Below are 16003 nucleotides of genomic sequence, written 5' to 3'. Positions count from 1 at the left end.
ATGGCCTAGTTTAAAGGCAGAAGAGAAAATATTTAGCTGACCTAGTTTGACAGTAGCGAACATTGTGTTAGTAGGAGAAAAATTCTATGCTGACCTAGTTTGGCAGCAGTAAACATTGTGTGTTGACCTAGTTTGACAGTAGTAAACATTGTGTGCTGACCTAGTTCGACAGTAGTAAAAAATTGTGTTGACCATGGCTAGTGTGGATGAAGGTTGATAAAGAAATTAATTTATTCTGATTTTCAGTACCAGATGAACACCATGAAAATGGTTGCCTCTATAGTACTGCAGTAAGAACAAAACAAATAAACAAAGCCTGTTTAAATGAAATTTAACACTATAAAAATTAACACAGAAAATAAAATCGAGGAACAAATGAACTTAAAACATAAGCCTTGTAATTCTCAATTGTTGAAAACATGTAAAAGCAAAATAAACCTAAACTGAACAGTTCATCATATACCTTTTAGTGTTATCTTCTAGTGGTACCTAAAATGTTTCAGATAGATCAATTTTAAGACAAAATAAAGTTTGATTCTCAATAAGTCTTGCATACACGTAATGATGTTAAAAAAACAAATGTTAGACTACTCACATCAAACTGACTGGACCCTCCATAGCGAAGTGGTTTCACTGCCATGTGGTCAAGGAAGTCTTCACGTCTGCAAGACATGAAAGTAAATATAAATACCTCAATGGGCCAATCACAATATAGCCCTCTCTCAAAATGTAGCTCTCACACAAAATGTAGCCCTCACACAAAATGTAGCTCTCACACAAAATGTAGCCCTCACACAAAATGTAGCCCTCACAGGCAAGTAAAGTGTGACCCTCTCACGCACATATATTTTGACCCAAACACTAATATCAACCCTTACAGGCGCAGAATTTCCACTCTCTCAAACAACAACAACAACATAAAAACTACAAAATAGCAACAACAACATAAAAACTACAAAATAGCAACAAGTTCAATATTATGGTGTTTATGCATTGTAGTGCATTTTTTACAACATAGTCATAGTGTATATTGTTTTGGTTCCATCAAAATGCATTTTTGTCAAAGAATTTTTTTATACAAGGCACTGTTTTATATCTCTTTCACAGCATTATGCAGTGTTTTCCATCTTGGTGCACACAGTGCACTTAATTTTACAACAAAAACACACACTAGGATCTAATGAAAACTAAGGAGACAATCATTTCTCCATTACTCCCTTACACAACTAAAAGAGATGATGTAATCAGAACCATTTGGCTTATGTGACAACATCCCCCCCCACCTATGACAAGCACCTGTGATCACCTACCTGTGTGTGATTAGCTTGACCACAGGTGTGGTGACACCTTTAATGACAGCTGATACATTCAGGTGACTGAGGCCATGCAAATTTATTCCATTGACCTGTTAAGGTGTAAAAATAACAAATTAGAAAAAAAACCATGTATATAATTAATGATCAATACTAGTATTCAAGTTAACAAATATAATTGGCATGGTAAAGAAGACCTTTATAATATTATTCAGGATTTAAAAAAAACTAGACACCAGCATTTTCTTATCCGTAGTATGTAAGTGCAAAGTCAATCACTTCTTTACATCACATTATGAAGCAGATAAAACCAAGGGAAACGACTAAGTAAATTGTTGCAACCAATCATTGCCACCATGAGTTACCTCCAGTAGCTCGTCCCCGACTTGGATTCTCCCGTCATTAGCTGCGGGGCTGTCTGGCTGAATGCCGGCCACAAACACACTCATCTTGCTCCGGTCTTTGTTGCCGGCCAGACCCATCCCCATGGCCGCGCTGCCTCGGTCAAGGTCAACCAGCTGGACCAGGCCAGGCATGTCACTGTATTTCTTCTGTATCCGTTCTGAAATACACAGGTAAGCACATGTAATCCGTGATAAAGGCTCTATGTTTTAGGACAAAACCTGTTAAATAATGTTTTCATGCTTCAGAAAACCCCCAACTAATAGTTAATAGCATAATTATCAATTAATCTGATAAATTTCAATTATAAAAAAAAGTTTTTTAAGGTTCCAACATAATTACAGTCTATACTTTTTAAGCCTTATAATTATTATTAGTGTTAAAAATCTTGTTATGCGTCTCAATTTTAAAAGTTCAATGTATTGGAAATTGCTTACAACTTCATAAACCATATGATAATTTTCAATCATAATATTAAACCTGCTCAACTTACTTTTTGTGTAGCCATATTCATCTTCCTCCTCTGTGTCACTGAAAGATTCCCCAGTCAGTTTGTTATCAGGGAGTTCAAAGCTCTGGAAAGTTAAAAAAAAAATTGATCCTAAAATTCACTTACTTCCAGGCTTATATAGACTAGGGCACGGGTTCCCAACCTGGGGGTCGCGACCCCCCTGGGAGTCGCGAAGGTCTTTCTGGGGGGTCGCCAACTGATATACTAAACCTTAGTAATTTGAAACAAAACATAAATATTTAGAAGAATTTTTGAAATTCGGCTTCATTAACATCACTGGAAATGTAATGGAGACGAAACAAAGCGCAATGTACAAAGTTGTTCTCAGTCACGAATCTATGAAATCTTCAAAACTTAAACGTCATTTGAGACGAGTCATTCGGAACACACCAAAAATATAATTATATATGGAGTTCTTTCGTCGATAAGAAGCTAGTTGCAAACGCCAGAGACTTGATCGAACAGGAAGTTTTCACCAGCAATAGTGCAAGCAAGCATCAAATGAAGTCGCGCTAGAAAATGCCAAGCAAAAAAAAAAAAAAAAAAACAACAGGAGAAAATCTCATCAAACGCTGCCTGTACGTAAATGTTAAATAACACATTTTTATTGAAATTAAGCTTTCACCATTGTCTGTTTTTCAAGTTGATAAATCAACAGACGTGAGTTCGTGTTCGCAGTTGCTGGTCTGTGTCGATATTCATGCGGATGATAGCAAAGATAAAAGAGTTGCTCTTTTGTGAAGATAGCATGGAGAAAATAAATATCTTTTTTGAAACTGGATGATTAAAATGGGTTAGAACGGCTGTGGGGGTTTGTACGGATGGTGCGCCATCTATGTTTAGCTAAAAATCGGGCTTTCAGAAAACAGAAAAGATTTAGCTCCCTAACCACTGCCCTGACCAATCGACATCAAGAGTCCATTGCTTGTATAAGTCGTAAATTATATAAAATCTGGAGCCTTCAAAGAACTGAGCAAAAACAATATAGATCACGAGGTTCTGCTCTTCTACACTACAGCACGCTGGCTGTCAAACGAAATGTTGTAAATTGTGTTTTTGAATTGAAATCTGATATCAAATTGTTCTTGGGAGTGCAAAGGAAACAAGACTTTTTGGTATACTTAAAACGACATAGAGTGGTTGGAGAGAGTATCATACCTAGCAGATTTGTTCGAACATTAAGATAAGCTTAACCTGAAGCTTCAGGGAAAATGAACGAATATTATAACTTTCCATGATAATCTCGGGGCATTTTTATCAAAGCTGCAAAATTGGTAAAGAAAACAAATCTTGGAAATATTGTAAATTTGAGAAACTCTGCGGTGTGGTAGATGAATCTGATTGTGAGATAATTAAAATTTTGAAAGAAGCGATTTCTGGGCATCTTGAATCTCTTGAAAACGAACGGCATCGCTATTTCTCTGAGCTGAAAAAAGAAGAATCTGCTTTTACACATTACACATTCACTTCTTCCCTTGATGTTGCCAGCATTCCCGATGAATTACAAGATGAATTCTTTGATTTGCAGAATGATTCCGTGTAAGATGAAAAACTGCAGACACAATTTTGGTGTAGTATTCACCATTCATACCCAAACGTAAAATTGATTGACTTTTCGAGAATATATTTTCAACACCATTCTTAGATTACAACAAAATTAAGATAATTATAATGACATAGGTTGGCGTTTACAAATTTTTTTTAAAAATTAAAAACTTAACCACGAAGGTTTAGTGAAGAGTATGCAATTTTACTCATGCTATTAAAACAGTTATCAACAGTAGTTCATATTGAAAGTGTACTAGAAAATCTTATTTTAGTGCTTATTAATTTCCATACTAATTTCGGCTTTTTAATTCTATGGGGGTCGCGGGTCACTTACTTTTTATAAAAGTGGGTCGCCACTCGAAAAAGGTTGGGAACCACTGGACTAGGGTGTTCATATTTTGTTAAAACAGTAGTTCAATGTAGCTCATAGAGTATTAGGTTTTTAAAAAAAATGGACACTGACACACCTATTCTGTCAGCATGTTTTAAAGAGAGGCTGACAACATTTTGTTGCGTGTTTAGACCCACCACAAACTCTAGTATTCTATCTAAACATTTTTTCTTTACATGGACTTGAAGGTTTTTTTACATGCGAGGGTTGGAAAACATATAGGCCAGGTACAATTATCTGGGTAAAAACTTTCAAAGGAGATTTTAAAACCAACCTTCAGATTTGATCATGTCAAATTTGAAAACTCTAAGAGCTAAAATCATATCCTAATATGTAGCCTCTTACCTCCCCTTTCAGTTCAATCCTGGCATTACTTACTTGTGGGAGTTGGCTTTCTTACCGGCAACCTCCCATCCACCTCTTGCCTCCCATTCATCTCTTACCTCCCATCCATCTCTTGCCTCCCATTCATCTCTTACCTCCCATTCATCTCTTACCTCCCATCCATCTCTTGCCTCCCATCCATCTCTTGCCTCCCATTCATCTCTTACCTCCCATTCATCTCTTACCTCCCATTCATCTCTTACCTCCCATTCATCTCTTACCTCCCATCCATCTCTTACCTCCCATCCATCTCTTGCCTCCCATCCATCTCTTGCCTCCCATTCATCTCTTGCCTCCCATTCATCTCTTACCTCCCATTCATCTCTTACCTCCCATTCATCTCTTACCTCCCATTCATCTCTTACCTCCCATTCATCTCTTACCTCCCATCCATCTCTTACCTCCCATCCATCTCTTGCCTCCCATCCATCTCTTGCCTCCCATTCATCTCTTACCTCCCATCCATCTCTTACCTCCCATCCATCTCTTGCCTCCCATCCATCTCTTGCCTCCCATTCATCTCTTACCTCCCATCCATCTCTTACCTCCCATCCATCTCTTACCTCCCATCCATCTCTTACCTCCCATTCATCTCTTACCTCCCATTCATCTCTTACCTCCCATTCATCTCTTACCTCCCATCCATCTCTTGCCTCCCATCCATCTCTTGCCTCCCATTCATCTCTTACCTCCCATTCATCTCTTACCTCCCATTCATCTCTTACCTCCCATTCATCTCTTACCTCCCATTCATCTCTTACCTCCCATTCATCTCTTACCTCCCATTAATCTTTCACTTCTAACCTTTCATTTATTTTATTCATCATTCTCTCACCACTCTCCATCACTATTTTTTCAACACCACAATTGTTACACATTACACTCTCCCCACCAATATCTTGTTTTCTTTCCACCATTCCGCAACCCATTATACTTTCTTTCTTTCCACATCCACCCATCAATCCACCCTCCCATCCATCCATCCACCCATCCATCCTCTCATCCACCCTCCCATCCATACTCCCTTAAATTCATATTCTCACCACTCTCTAACTCAAATGGGTTTATTTCCCTCCTCCTAGAGACATCTTTTATCCTTCTACCCCCACCCTCAGCCATTGCCTTCAACCCCTACCCCAACAAAAATTTCCCCTTCTACCCCCACCCCAACAGCAATTTCCATCTTTCTACCCTCACCCTCACAAACAGTTCCCCACCTACCCCCACTCCAAGACACGACTCCCCCCCCCCATTATTTCAACAAACTCTACCCCTAGCTTCTCCAGCCCACAGCCAAATTTCCCATAATGCATCACTCCATCTTTGTCACTAAGTAGCTTATCACCCGCTCTCCTTCATAAAGCCGACATTCTCCTCCAATCCTCTGTCTATCAGACATTCTCCTCCAATCATCTGTCCATCAGACATTCTCCTCCAATCTTCTGTCTATCAGACATTCTCCTCCAATCATCTGTCCATCAGACATTCTCCTCCAATCTTCTATCAGACATTCTCCTCCAATCTTCTATCATACATTCTCCTCCAATCATCTGTCTATCAGACATTCTCCTCCAATCATCTGTCTATCAGACATTCTCCTCAAATCTTCTGTCTCTCTATCAGACATTCTCCAATCTTCTGTCTATCAGACATTCTCCTCCAATCTTCTGTCTCTCTATCAGACATTCTCCTCCAATCTTCTGTCTATAAGACATTCTCCTCCAATTTTCTGTCCATCAGACATTCTCCTCCAATCATCTGTCTCTCCATCAGACTTTCTCCTCCAATCTTCTGTCGCTCTATCAGACATTCTCCTCCAATCATCTGTCTCTACATCAGACATTCTCCTCCAATCTTCTCTCCATCAGACATTCTCCTCCAATCATCTGTCTCTCCATCAGACATTCTCCTCCAATCTTCTGTCTCTCTATCAGACATTCTCCTCCAATCATCTGTCTCTCAGACATTCTCCTCCAATCTTCTGTCTCTCTATCAGACTTTCTCCTCCAATCATATGTCTCTACATCAGACATTCTCCTCCAATCTTCTCTCCATCAGACATTCTCCTCCAATCCTCTGTGTCTCCATCAGACATTCTCCTCCAATCATCTGTCTCTCCATCATTCTCCTCCAATCATCTGTCCCTCCATCATTCTCCTCCAATCATCTGTCTATCTATGATACCTACTCCAATCATCTGTCTCTCCATACGCTATTGGCCTATGGGGAAATTGGCAGTGATTTCTTGCCCCCATCTCCCCAACCCCCACCAACAAAACCTGTTACACTGCCCCATCAAATACTTAAAATGTGATTCACTTCTACACATCAGGTATCTTCAACACATCATCACATCACACATCTTCATCACATCACACATCTTCATCACATCACACATCTTCATCACATCACACATCTTCATCACATCACACATCTTCATCACATCACACATCTTCATCACATCACACATCTTCATCACATCACACATCTTCATCACATCACACATCTTCATCACACCTTTACAACAATCTAAATGTGGACTGACGTCAAGATGAGCTAAGGGGACCTAATACCCCCACCCATCCCTCACCCTGGTATCACAACCCCACCCCCCCTGTTTTTTCTCTCTCCCCCCCCCCCTATCTGCATTGATTTTTGTCTGATGGATGATGTTACAGTTTCTTGAGCTGGTTGAGCTAGGAACATGCCCAGACAGAACAGCGCAAGCAAGCATGGAGATATACTAGGATATTATGGATATATGTATGCATGTGTGTATATAAATGTGTATAGACATGTGTAGATACACAAGGCAGGTGTATTATCAAATGTGTGTTTAAGGGTTTGAAGGTTTCATGTACGTACCTGGTGAAGTTTAAATACCTGTGTGTATGAGGTGATGTGTGTTACAGTGTGTGTACCTGGTGAGGTGTGTTACAGTGTGTACCTGGTGAGGTGTGTTAGTGTGTGTACCTGGTGAGGTGTGTTACAGTGTGTGTACCTGGTGAGGTGTGTGTACAGTGTGTGTACCTGCTGAGGTGTGCTACAGTGTGTGTACAGCGTGTGTACCTGCTGAGGTGTGTACAGTGTATGTACCTGTTGAGGTGTGCTACAGTGTGTGTACCTGCTGAGGTGTGCTCCCAGGTGACGAGGAAGCCAGAGAACCATGGACAGGTACTGTAACAGCTTCTTCAAAAGACTGGACAGGTTTTAGCTGTGAAGATTCCAGATCTCCAGGCTGTGGTTGTATTTGGACAGACAAAAGCATAGTTAATTTCATTGAACAACTTATACAGAAAGAATATGAAAGACTTTTAGTCAACTTACACAGGAAGAATATGAAAGACTTTGAACAACTTACACAGGAAGAATCTGAAAGACTTTTAGTCAACTGACACAGGAAGAATATGAAAGACTTTGAACAACTTACACAGGAAGAATATGAAAGACTTTGAACAACTTACACAGGAAGAATATGAAAGACTTTGAACAACTTACACAGGAAGAATATGAAAGACTTTGAACAACTTACACAGGAAGAATATGAAAGACTTTGAACAACTTACACAGGAAGAATATGAAAGACTTTGAACAACTTACACAGGAAGAATATGAAAGACTTTGAACAACTTACACAGGAAGAATATGAAAGACTTTGAACAACTTACACAGGAAGAATATGAAAGACTTTGAACAACTTACACAGGAAGAATATGAAAGACTTTGAACAACTTACACAGGAAGAATATGAAAGACTTTGAACAACTTACACAGGAAGAATATGAAAGACTTTGAACAACTTACACAGGAAGAATATAACAGACTTTGAACAACTTACACAGGAAGAATATGAAAGACTTTGAACAACTTACACAGGAAGAATATGAAAGACTTTGAACAACTTACACAGGAAGAATATGAAAGACTTTGAACAACTTACACAGGAAGAATATGAAAGACTTTGAACAACAAATGTAATAGGACTGGATGAGTTGCGGATGACCTCGACTGCTTCATCATGAGTTGCATTTCTGACATCAACGCCATTCACCTGGTGACACAAGACACAGTTAGTTAGAGACACATGATAGGACACATTCAGAGACACATTCAGTTAGAGACACATGACAATTTTATGACAAAAGTTTTAAAACATTAAAATCAGAAATGTATTGTTCTTGTGAGTGTCAGTTGTATTATGACTGACACTGGTCAAATACTCCACACAAATCCCAAGCTACTGAAACTCTTGGTCAAGTTTAAAACAAGATGAACAACTCTGTGTTCCTATGACTGACCTCAAGAATACGGTCCCCTTTCTTGAGAGTTCCATTACGACCAGCTGGGCTGTCTGGTAGAACATGCTTGATAAAAATTCCAGCGTTGCAGTGTTCCTGCGAGACATTGAACATGTCGACCCTCCCACCTGTAAAAATATAACAACATAGTTTTGGGAACATGTCAAATAACTAGGCCTTAAGAAATTACATTTCTAAACTTCTTTAAAAAGAAAACTTACAAATATAAAAAAGCGGGGAATTTTTCTTCCTAGGGAGGTTTGAGATATTTTCTTAAGATCTAAATCTATCTCCAATGTTATATTTTAATTTATTATAACTTAGAAGAGGAAACACACAACTTATTTGTCTGTAACTTCATGAAACAATTGCTAAGCTGCAGAACCATACAATGTAAGGGCTACAGTACCTACATACAATATAACAGTGCTACAGTACCTACCTACAATATAACAGTACTACAGTACCTACCTACAATGTAACAGTACTACAGTACCTACCTACAATATAACAGTGCTACAGTACCTACCTACAATGTAACAGTGCTACAGTACCTACCTACAATATAACAGTACTACAGTACCTACCTACAATGTAACAGTACTACAGTACCTACCTACAATATAACAGTGCTACAGTACCTACCTACAATATAACAGTGCTACAGTACCTACCTACAATATAACAGTACTACAGTACCTACCTACAATGTAACAGTACTACAGTACCTACCTACAATATAACAGTGCTACAGTACCTACCTACAATGTAACAGTGCTACAGTACCTACCTACAATGTAACAGTGCTACAGTACCTACCTACAATGTAACAGTACTACAGTACTGTGATGACGCAAGATTACGTCAGACATGTTTAGCAGATATAGGTTAGCAGAAACAGACTATAGACCATAGTTGGTTGGTCAGATAGAGGCCAATGGGCGCACAGGGCTGACCGGTCACATGGGACGGTCAGCTGACCACTGAGGCGTGAGTCAGTAGAGCGATGGGCCAGGAGTTGTTAGGTAGTGGCAGAGACGGCCGAGGAATGTAGACAGTTAGGAGTTCATGATTAGCTAGCGAGGTAGAAGGTGTGAGATTGTAGAATGTAGAGAACAGTTAGTGTTAGGATTGGTCGTAGTAGTAGGTAGCATGTGGTATGAACAGTCAGTAGTAGTAATAAATAGTACAGTGTAGATCAGTTAGGTAGAAACTTGAACATATATATCATTTTTAATAAAGAACAATTATAGTTGAACTTGAACTGCGTGTTGTTGGATACATTCGTTACCGCCTTCATAAAAATCCCCACCCTCACAATTGGTGGAGCGCGGGTCGAGTGAGGGAAAGAACGTATATCAGCTATTCATGACGGAGTACGACTGGTGTACGGCTTTCTTCAACTCAACACAACAGCGGGTTTCTTCAACCGGAACGAGTTTGGATTAACAACACAAGGAAACAGTCAACATGTCCAAAAAGATAAGTACCTTCCAAAAATTTTTTAAACGTTTGGGTTTAGACTTGTGCTGGATATTTGGTGCCAGCGGTTTTTCTGCCTCCTTCTTGTCTGTTTCTTCAACCACACTACCCTTAAAAATGCCTCCATTGTACGAAGTGGGCACTAAAACTGAGCTTAAGTCAGGCCTAGAAGAGTCAGGTAGAATTGATAACTCGTTACTAAATATAAATGTTCAGAATACAGTCAAAGTGAAAAGCAATTCAAGAACTATTGAGGATCCAGATATTCTGGATGAATTGATTATTAGGCTTGGACAATACACGACAACAGAAAATCGAGACTGGTTATTAACTGTTAAAGAATTTGACGTAAAAACTCTAGATGATCCAGATGCTATGGAAGATTTGATCAATAGAATTGTAGATTACAAGGTATTCGGAGATCCAGATTCCTTGTTGACTGAAGAAGAATATGATGCAAAGATAGATGCCGAGTTAGCAGAGAAACAAAGAGAAGCAGAAACATATATTGCCGGACTTAAAGAAGAAACAGAAAGAATTCGTAAAGAAAGAGAAAAATTGAGAGAACTTTGCCAAGCCAAACAAGAAACGGTGCAAAGTTTAGATACTAATAATAACAACCAGACAGCTGAAACAACATTTTACTATTCCTACGATTCAGATTCAGATGACACGTTCAGTGAAGCAAGCGAAATACCTACTACAAAAAGTGAAACACTACATACACTCCAAAAACATAATAGCGCAAATCACAACATTCAGATTAACTACAGTCAACAAAAACACAATTACAGTGTCAGATGCTACTATTGTAATAGAACAGGCCACAAACAAATAAATTGCAGAATACGATATTATGATATACGCCAACAAGATGCACAACGCAACAGACCAAAATATAGACAGATTAATAGAATGGCATTCATATCATCGTTTACAGAAGCCAGTAAAAGAACAGACACATTTACGTCAAAAATTAATAGCAGATACGCCACAGCAATTAGGGACACACACTGCTCAACAGTGGCAGTACGTAACACATTCGTACAACACCACCAATACACAGGCAGAACACAACGTGTTCACAGCTCAAGAGGCATCACATATGTTTGGCCAACAGCTATAGTCACCATAGCCACACCATCAGCGTGTAAAACAGTTGAAGCAGCTGTTTTTAAAAACGGGCCATACGATGTGATATTAGGGAATATTAGAGGTGTGAAACAATTTAGAGTTGAAACTCGAGTGAACTACTTAGAACAACTAAGCCAACAACGCTCATCTTCAAGGAACGAACCTTACCAGAGACCACAGAGAAACAACCCTTCACAAAACCATAACCAACCAGTTGAAAGAATCCACCTACTAAACACATCAAGCTCGTTACCAACATTTAAGTCTAAAGTAAACGGACAGATAGTAAACGCAATTCGAGACACTGGTTGTTCGACAATGGCAGTAAAAGCCAAATTCGTTAAAACATGCCAATATACAGGCCGATATGTAAATGTGGAATTATTTGGCGGTATAATCGCAGAATACAAAACGGCATTGATCAATATTCAAACCCCATATCTAACTGGTCGTGTAATTGCTGTGGTCACTGACAATGGATCGTATGATCTGATCATCGGAAACATAGTGAACAACGAAACTATTTCCCGAGTGGAAATCGACGATTGGGTACAAAGGGAAATAATTCAGATGGTCGAAACAAGAGAACAAGCAAGAAAAGCAAGAGAAAGCAACAAAAGTCATGAACCACCCGTCGACCTAAGTAGTCATCAAGCAGAAGGCCAACAGAACAATGCCATGGATAATACTGAGGCCAAAAACATTTGGGAACCAGAAAAATTTCAGCTAGCACAACAAGAAGACCCGTCACTAGAAAAGATATTTAGACTCGCCCGTAAACACTCAATTACTACATCGAGGTCATCAGAACACTCTTTCTTTATTAAGAATAACACGCTTCAAAGAAAATATAAAAGCAAAGGACAAGAAATAAACCAATTAGTAATCCCACAGAAATACAGAGCACAAATTCTACACCATGCACACGACCTTACACTTGCAGGACACATGGGAAGAAAGAAAACAAAACAAAGAATTGAAACTACCTTCTACTGGCCGGGCATGGACAAAGACATCTCACAGTACGTGAAGTCATGTCAGACATGCAGGAATAGAGATACCACTAGACCACCCCAAGCCCCATTACAAACCACTGATTTAGCTAACAGACCATTCGAAAAAATAGCGATAGATATCATAGGACCACTGCCTACCCCATCAAAACGTGGTCACCGATACATCCTCACAATAGTCGACTTTGCAACACGTTGGCCAGAAGCCTTCCCACTAAAGACGATAACATCTGAGGATATAGCAGGCGCCCTACTCACGTTCTTCTCAAGAACCGGGTTCCCGGACACCATACTGTCAGATCGGGGCACACAATTTACCTCCGACTTAACGAGACAACTCACGAGTGTGCTGGGGATTAAGCAAGCATTCACGACGCCCTATCACCCTCAAAGCAATGGCGTGTGTGAACGACTAAACGGCACCATTAAATCGTTACTAGACAAAGTCTCTAAAGACAACCCAGAAAACTGGGATACCATGCTACCATGTATCCTATTCGCCTACCGAGAAATACCTCATTCTTCTACTGGATTTTCTCCATTCGAACTCGTCTACGGCGCCAACCCCAAAGGCCCCATGGATATACTTAGGACACTTCTCTACAAACAGAACATAGAACAAGAAACCAGAACAACATATGAAGCCATTGTCAATCTTAGAGAAAATATAATCAATGCATGCCAGGAAGCAAAGCTCGCGCTACAAGAAAAGGGAGAAATAGCAAGACACAGGGTGAACAGGAATAGAAAGCTACGCCAGTTCACAGTAGGGGAACAGGTGAGAATACTGTTACCTTCTAAGCACAACAAATTACAGCTTGCATGGCAGGGCCCATTCACAATCACAGCCAAAATTTCAAATGTGGACTATCAAGTCGAAATAAAAGGGAAGAAAAAAACGTTTCACACAAATATATTGAGCCCTTACACCTTAAGACCAGAAGAGCTTGAAATTAAACAAACGGCAACAATAAACTGCGCAGAGTTACACGAAGATGACACAGACTCGATCGGCAAAATATACACATTACCTACTAGCAAGGAAACATGGCAAGATATCAAAATCGGCAGAATGCCGCCAGAAATCGAAAAAGAAATCAAGGAAATATTAGAAAAATTTAAAGAGGTGCTATCCCCACAACCTGGTAAAACAGATACAATCGTCCATGATATTAAGTTGACTTCACTTAGAGCAACCAAAATGCCCGCATACAACATTCCCATACATCACAGAGAAAACGTACAAAACCAAATCCAAGAATTATTACAAGCGGGAATAATAGAACATTCCGACTCCTCATATGCTGCACCTATTGTATTAGTAAAGAAAAAATCCCACGACCTTAGACTGTGTATTGATTACAGACAACTGAACAGCATTACAATACCAGACGCAGAACCAATGCCAAATCCAGAAGACTTATTTGCTAAACTTAAACAGGCTAAATACTTTACAAAGCTTGACTTATCCAGGGGTTATTGGCAGATACCAATAAAAGAAGATGTGAGACACCTAACAGCCTTTATAACACCATTTGGCTTGTTCCAGTGGAAGTACATGAGTTTCGGGCTAATGAACGCACCGGCTACCTTCAACAGACTCATGCGAAAAATACTACAGGGTCGAGACGACCTCATATCCTACTTGGATGACATATGTCTGTTCCACAACACCTGGCAAGAGCATGTGAGAGGACTGGAAACGCTGCTGGAAATATTAAAGCAGCATGGACTCACTGCTAAACCTAGCAAAATAGAAATAGGAATGGAAGAGATAGAATTTTTAGGTCACTCCATTTCACAAGGTCAACAAAAGCCACTCCAACCTACAGTGAATAAAATACTGAACATAAACGTGCCGACATCAATTAAAGAGGTCCGTAGCTTGATCGGTCTGTGTAACTACTATAGGAAGTTTATACCCAATTTCGCCACCATCATAGAGCCACTAACGAATTTAACAAAAACGGACAAAAAGAATAAGAAACTACTGTGGACAGAAAAATGTGAAACAGCACTAAACAGGGTAAAACAAGCATTCGCATCGGAACCTATTCTCAGATTACCAAATACAGATCAACCCTTTATCCTCTGCACGGATGCCTCTTCGGTCGGTATAGGTGCATGTCTATTACAAGAATTTAACAATGAACTCCACCCAGTTCAATACATTAGCCGAAAATTGTCGTCAGCTGAGAAAAACTACGCAGTCATTGAGAAAGAATGTCTGGCCATAGTCTGGGCCATAAACAAGTTTGCCAGATACCTGGCCGGTGCACACTTCACTTTACAGACCAATCACGCGCCCCTACAAGCACTAAAAACAAAGAAGCTGTCAAACGCAAGACTGGTACGCTGGGCACTGAGCTTACAAGATTATCAATTTGACATTGTTCCTGTCCCCGGCACACAAAACGTGTTGGCCGACACGCTGTCACGCAACTAGAACATAGGTCATACAACTCTGGTCATCAAGAATGTTAGGAACCTAAGTCGCCGAGAAATCGGCGTGAAGTAAAAGTCAGAACTGAAGCCAAAGAAGTCATTTAAAGTCAATCGAGGTCAGTCAGCGATGTTTATGAAGCCAGTGATGTCGTGGGAACCTTTGAAGTCATATTGAAGTTGTTGAAGTCAAAGTGAAGACGTTTAAGTCGTCGAAGTTTAAGTCAGTCAGTGAAGTCTTTTAAGTTGAATTGAAGTGAAGTCGTCGAGGTCAAGTTAGTCTTCAAAGTGAAGTTAGTCGTCAAGTTGAAGTAATTGAAGTCGTCAGAGGAAATCAGTCGTTAAATTGAAGTCAGTCACGTTACTGAAGTCAAAGTGAAATAAGTGAAATTACTGAAGTCAGTTAAAGTGAAATAAGTCAGGTTACTGAAGTCATAAGTGAAGTCAGTCATTAAGTCAAGCCAGCCAGTTTTTGTCAGAAGTCAGATAGTGAGAGCTGCTCCACTATATGATTACGTGTTCAAATGTTATTTGAAACGGCACGATTATTTATATACACTTACATGTCTATTCTTTTTTGTGAAGCTATTTCTAAGCTCTAGTAGTGTTTACGTCTATTGAGTTTATTAGGCTTTACAGATTGTTGTTAGATTAGAGTGTACTGATTTTTTATTTGGTTTGTTTGTAATGTTATTTTTGTATGCTGTATGTACCGCCAGACAAGTGTTCAGCACGTTTAAATTTGGGATTGAGGTTTTTTTTAATGGAAGGTACCTCTGTCTGAATACTTGTCTGCGCGGGCACTAAGATGGTCACGTAAAACCATTGCTCATGGTCTCGTAATACAATTTCAGACCCACTACGCTTATTCAGAATGAGACGAGATGAAGCAGACACTTCAAAGAATGCCGCCACCTGAAGCCCTGATTACGTTGAATTACCTGGACAGCGAACAGCCTTGCTTAACAGAGAATTGCCCTGGTCAAGACAACGGACGCATCGCCACCGCTTCGCCCCAACCTGTGGTTGAATAACAGACCGCCAGCTACGTACACCTACGTCGGCACATACAAAGGGTAGACGAC

At 39.7% G+C, this 16003-nt stretch overlaps 1 protein-coding gene across 1 annotated transcript in view; it reads right to left on the bottom strand.

Moving 5' to 3' along the window:
- Positions 1-16003, bottom strand: part of LOC131949200 (multiple PDZ domain protein) — a 35722-nt gene that overhangs the window by 18370 nt on the left and 1349 nt on the right. The window contains exons 2-8 of the mRNA XM_059310989.1: positions 8848-8975; positions 8490-8600; positions 7674-7787; positions 2209-2290; positions 1679-1875; positions 1311-1405; positions 596-662 (exon numbers count right to left, since the gene is read on the bottom strand). Of these exons, the coding sequence (XP_059166972.1) occupies positions 596-662; positions 1311-1405; positions 1679-1875; positions 2209-2290; positions 7674-7787; positions 8490-8600; positions 8848-8975 (794 nt within the window). The remainder of the gene's footprint in view (positions 1-595; positions 663-1310; positions 1406-1678; positions 1876-2208; positions 2291-7673; positions 7788-8489; positions 8601-8847; positions 8976-16003) is intronic.

Source organism: Physella acuta, unplaced genomic scaffold, assembly GCF_028476545.2.
Source record: "Physella acuta isolate Inbredline_101_S28 unplaced genomic scaffold, ASM2847654v3 ptg000677l, whole genome shotgun sequence".
Taxonomy (NCBI): Eukaryota; Metazoa; Mollusca; class Gastropoda; family Physidae; genus Physella; species Physella acuta.
This window is presented reverse-complemented; position numbering and strand designations above follow the sequence as displayed.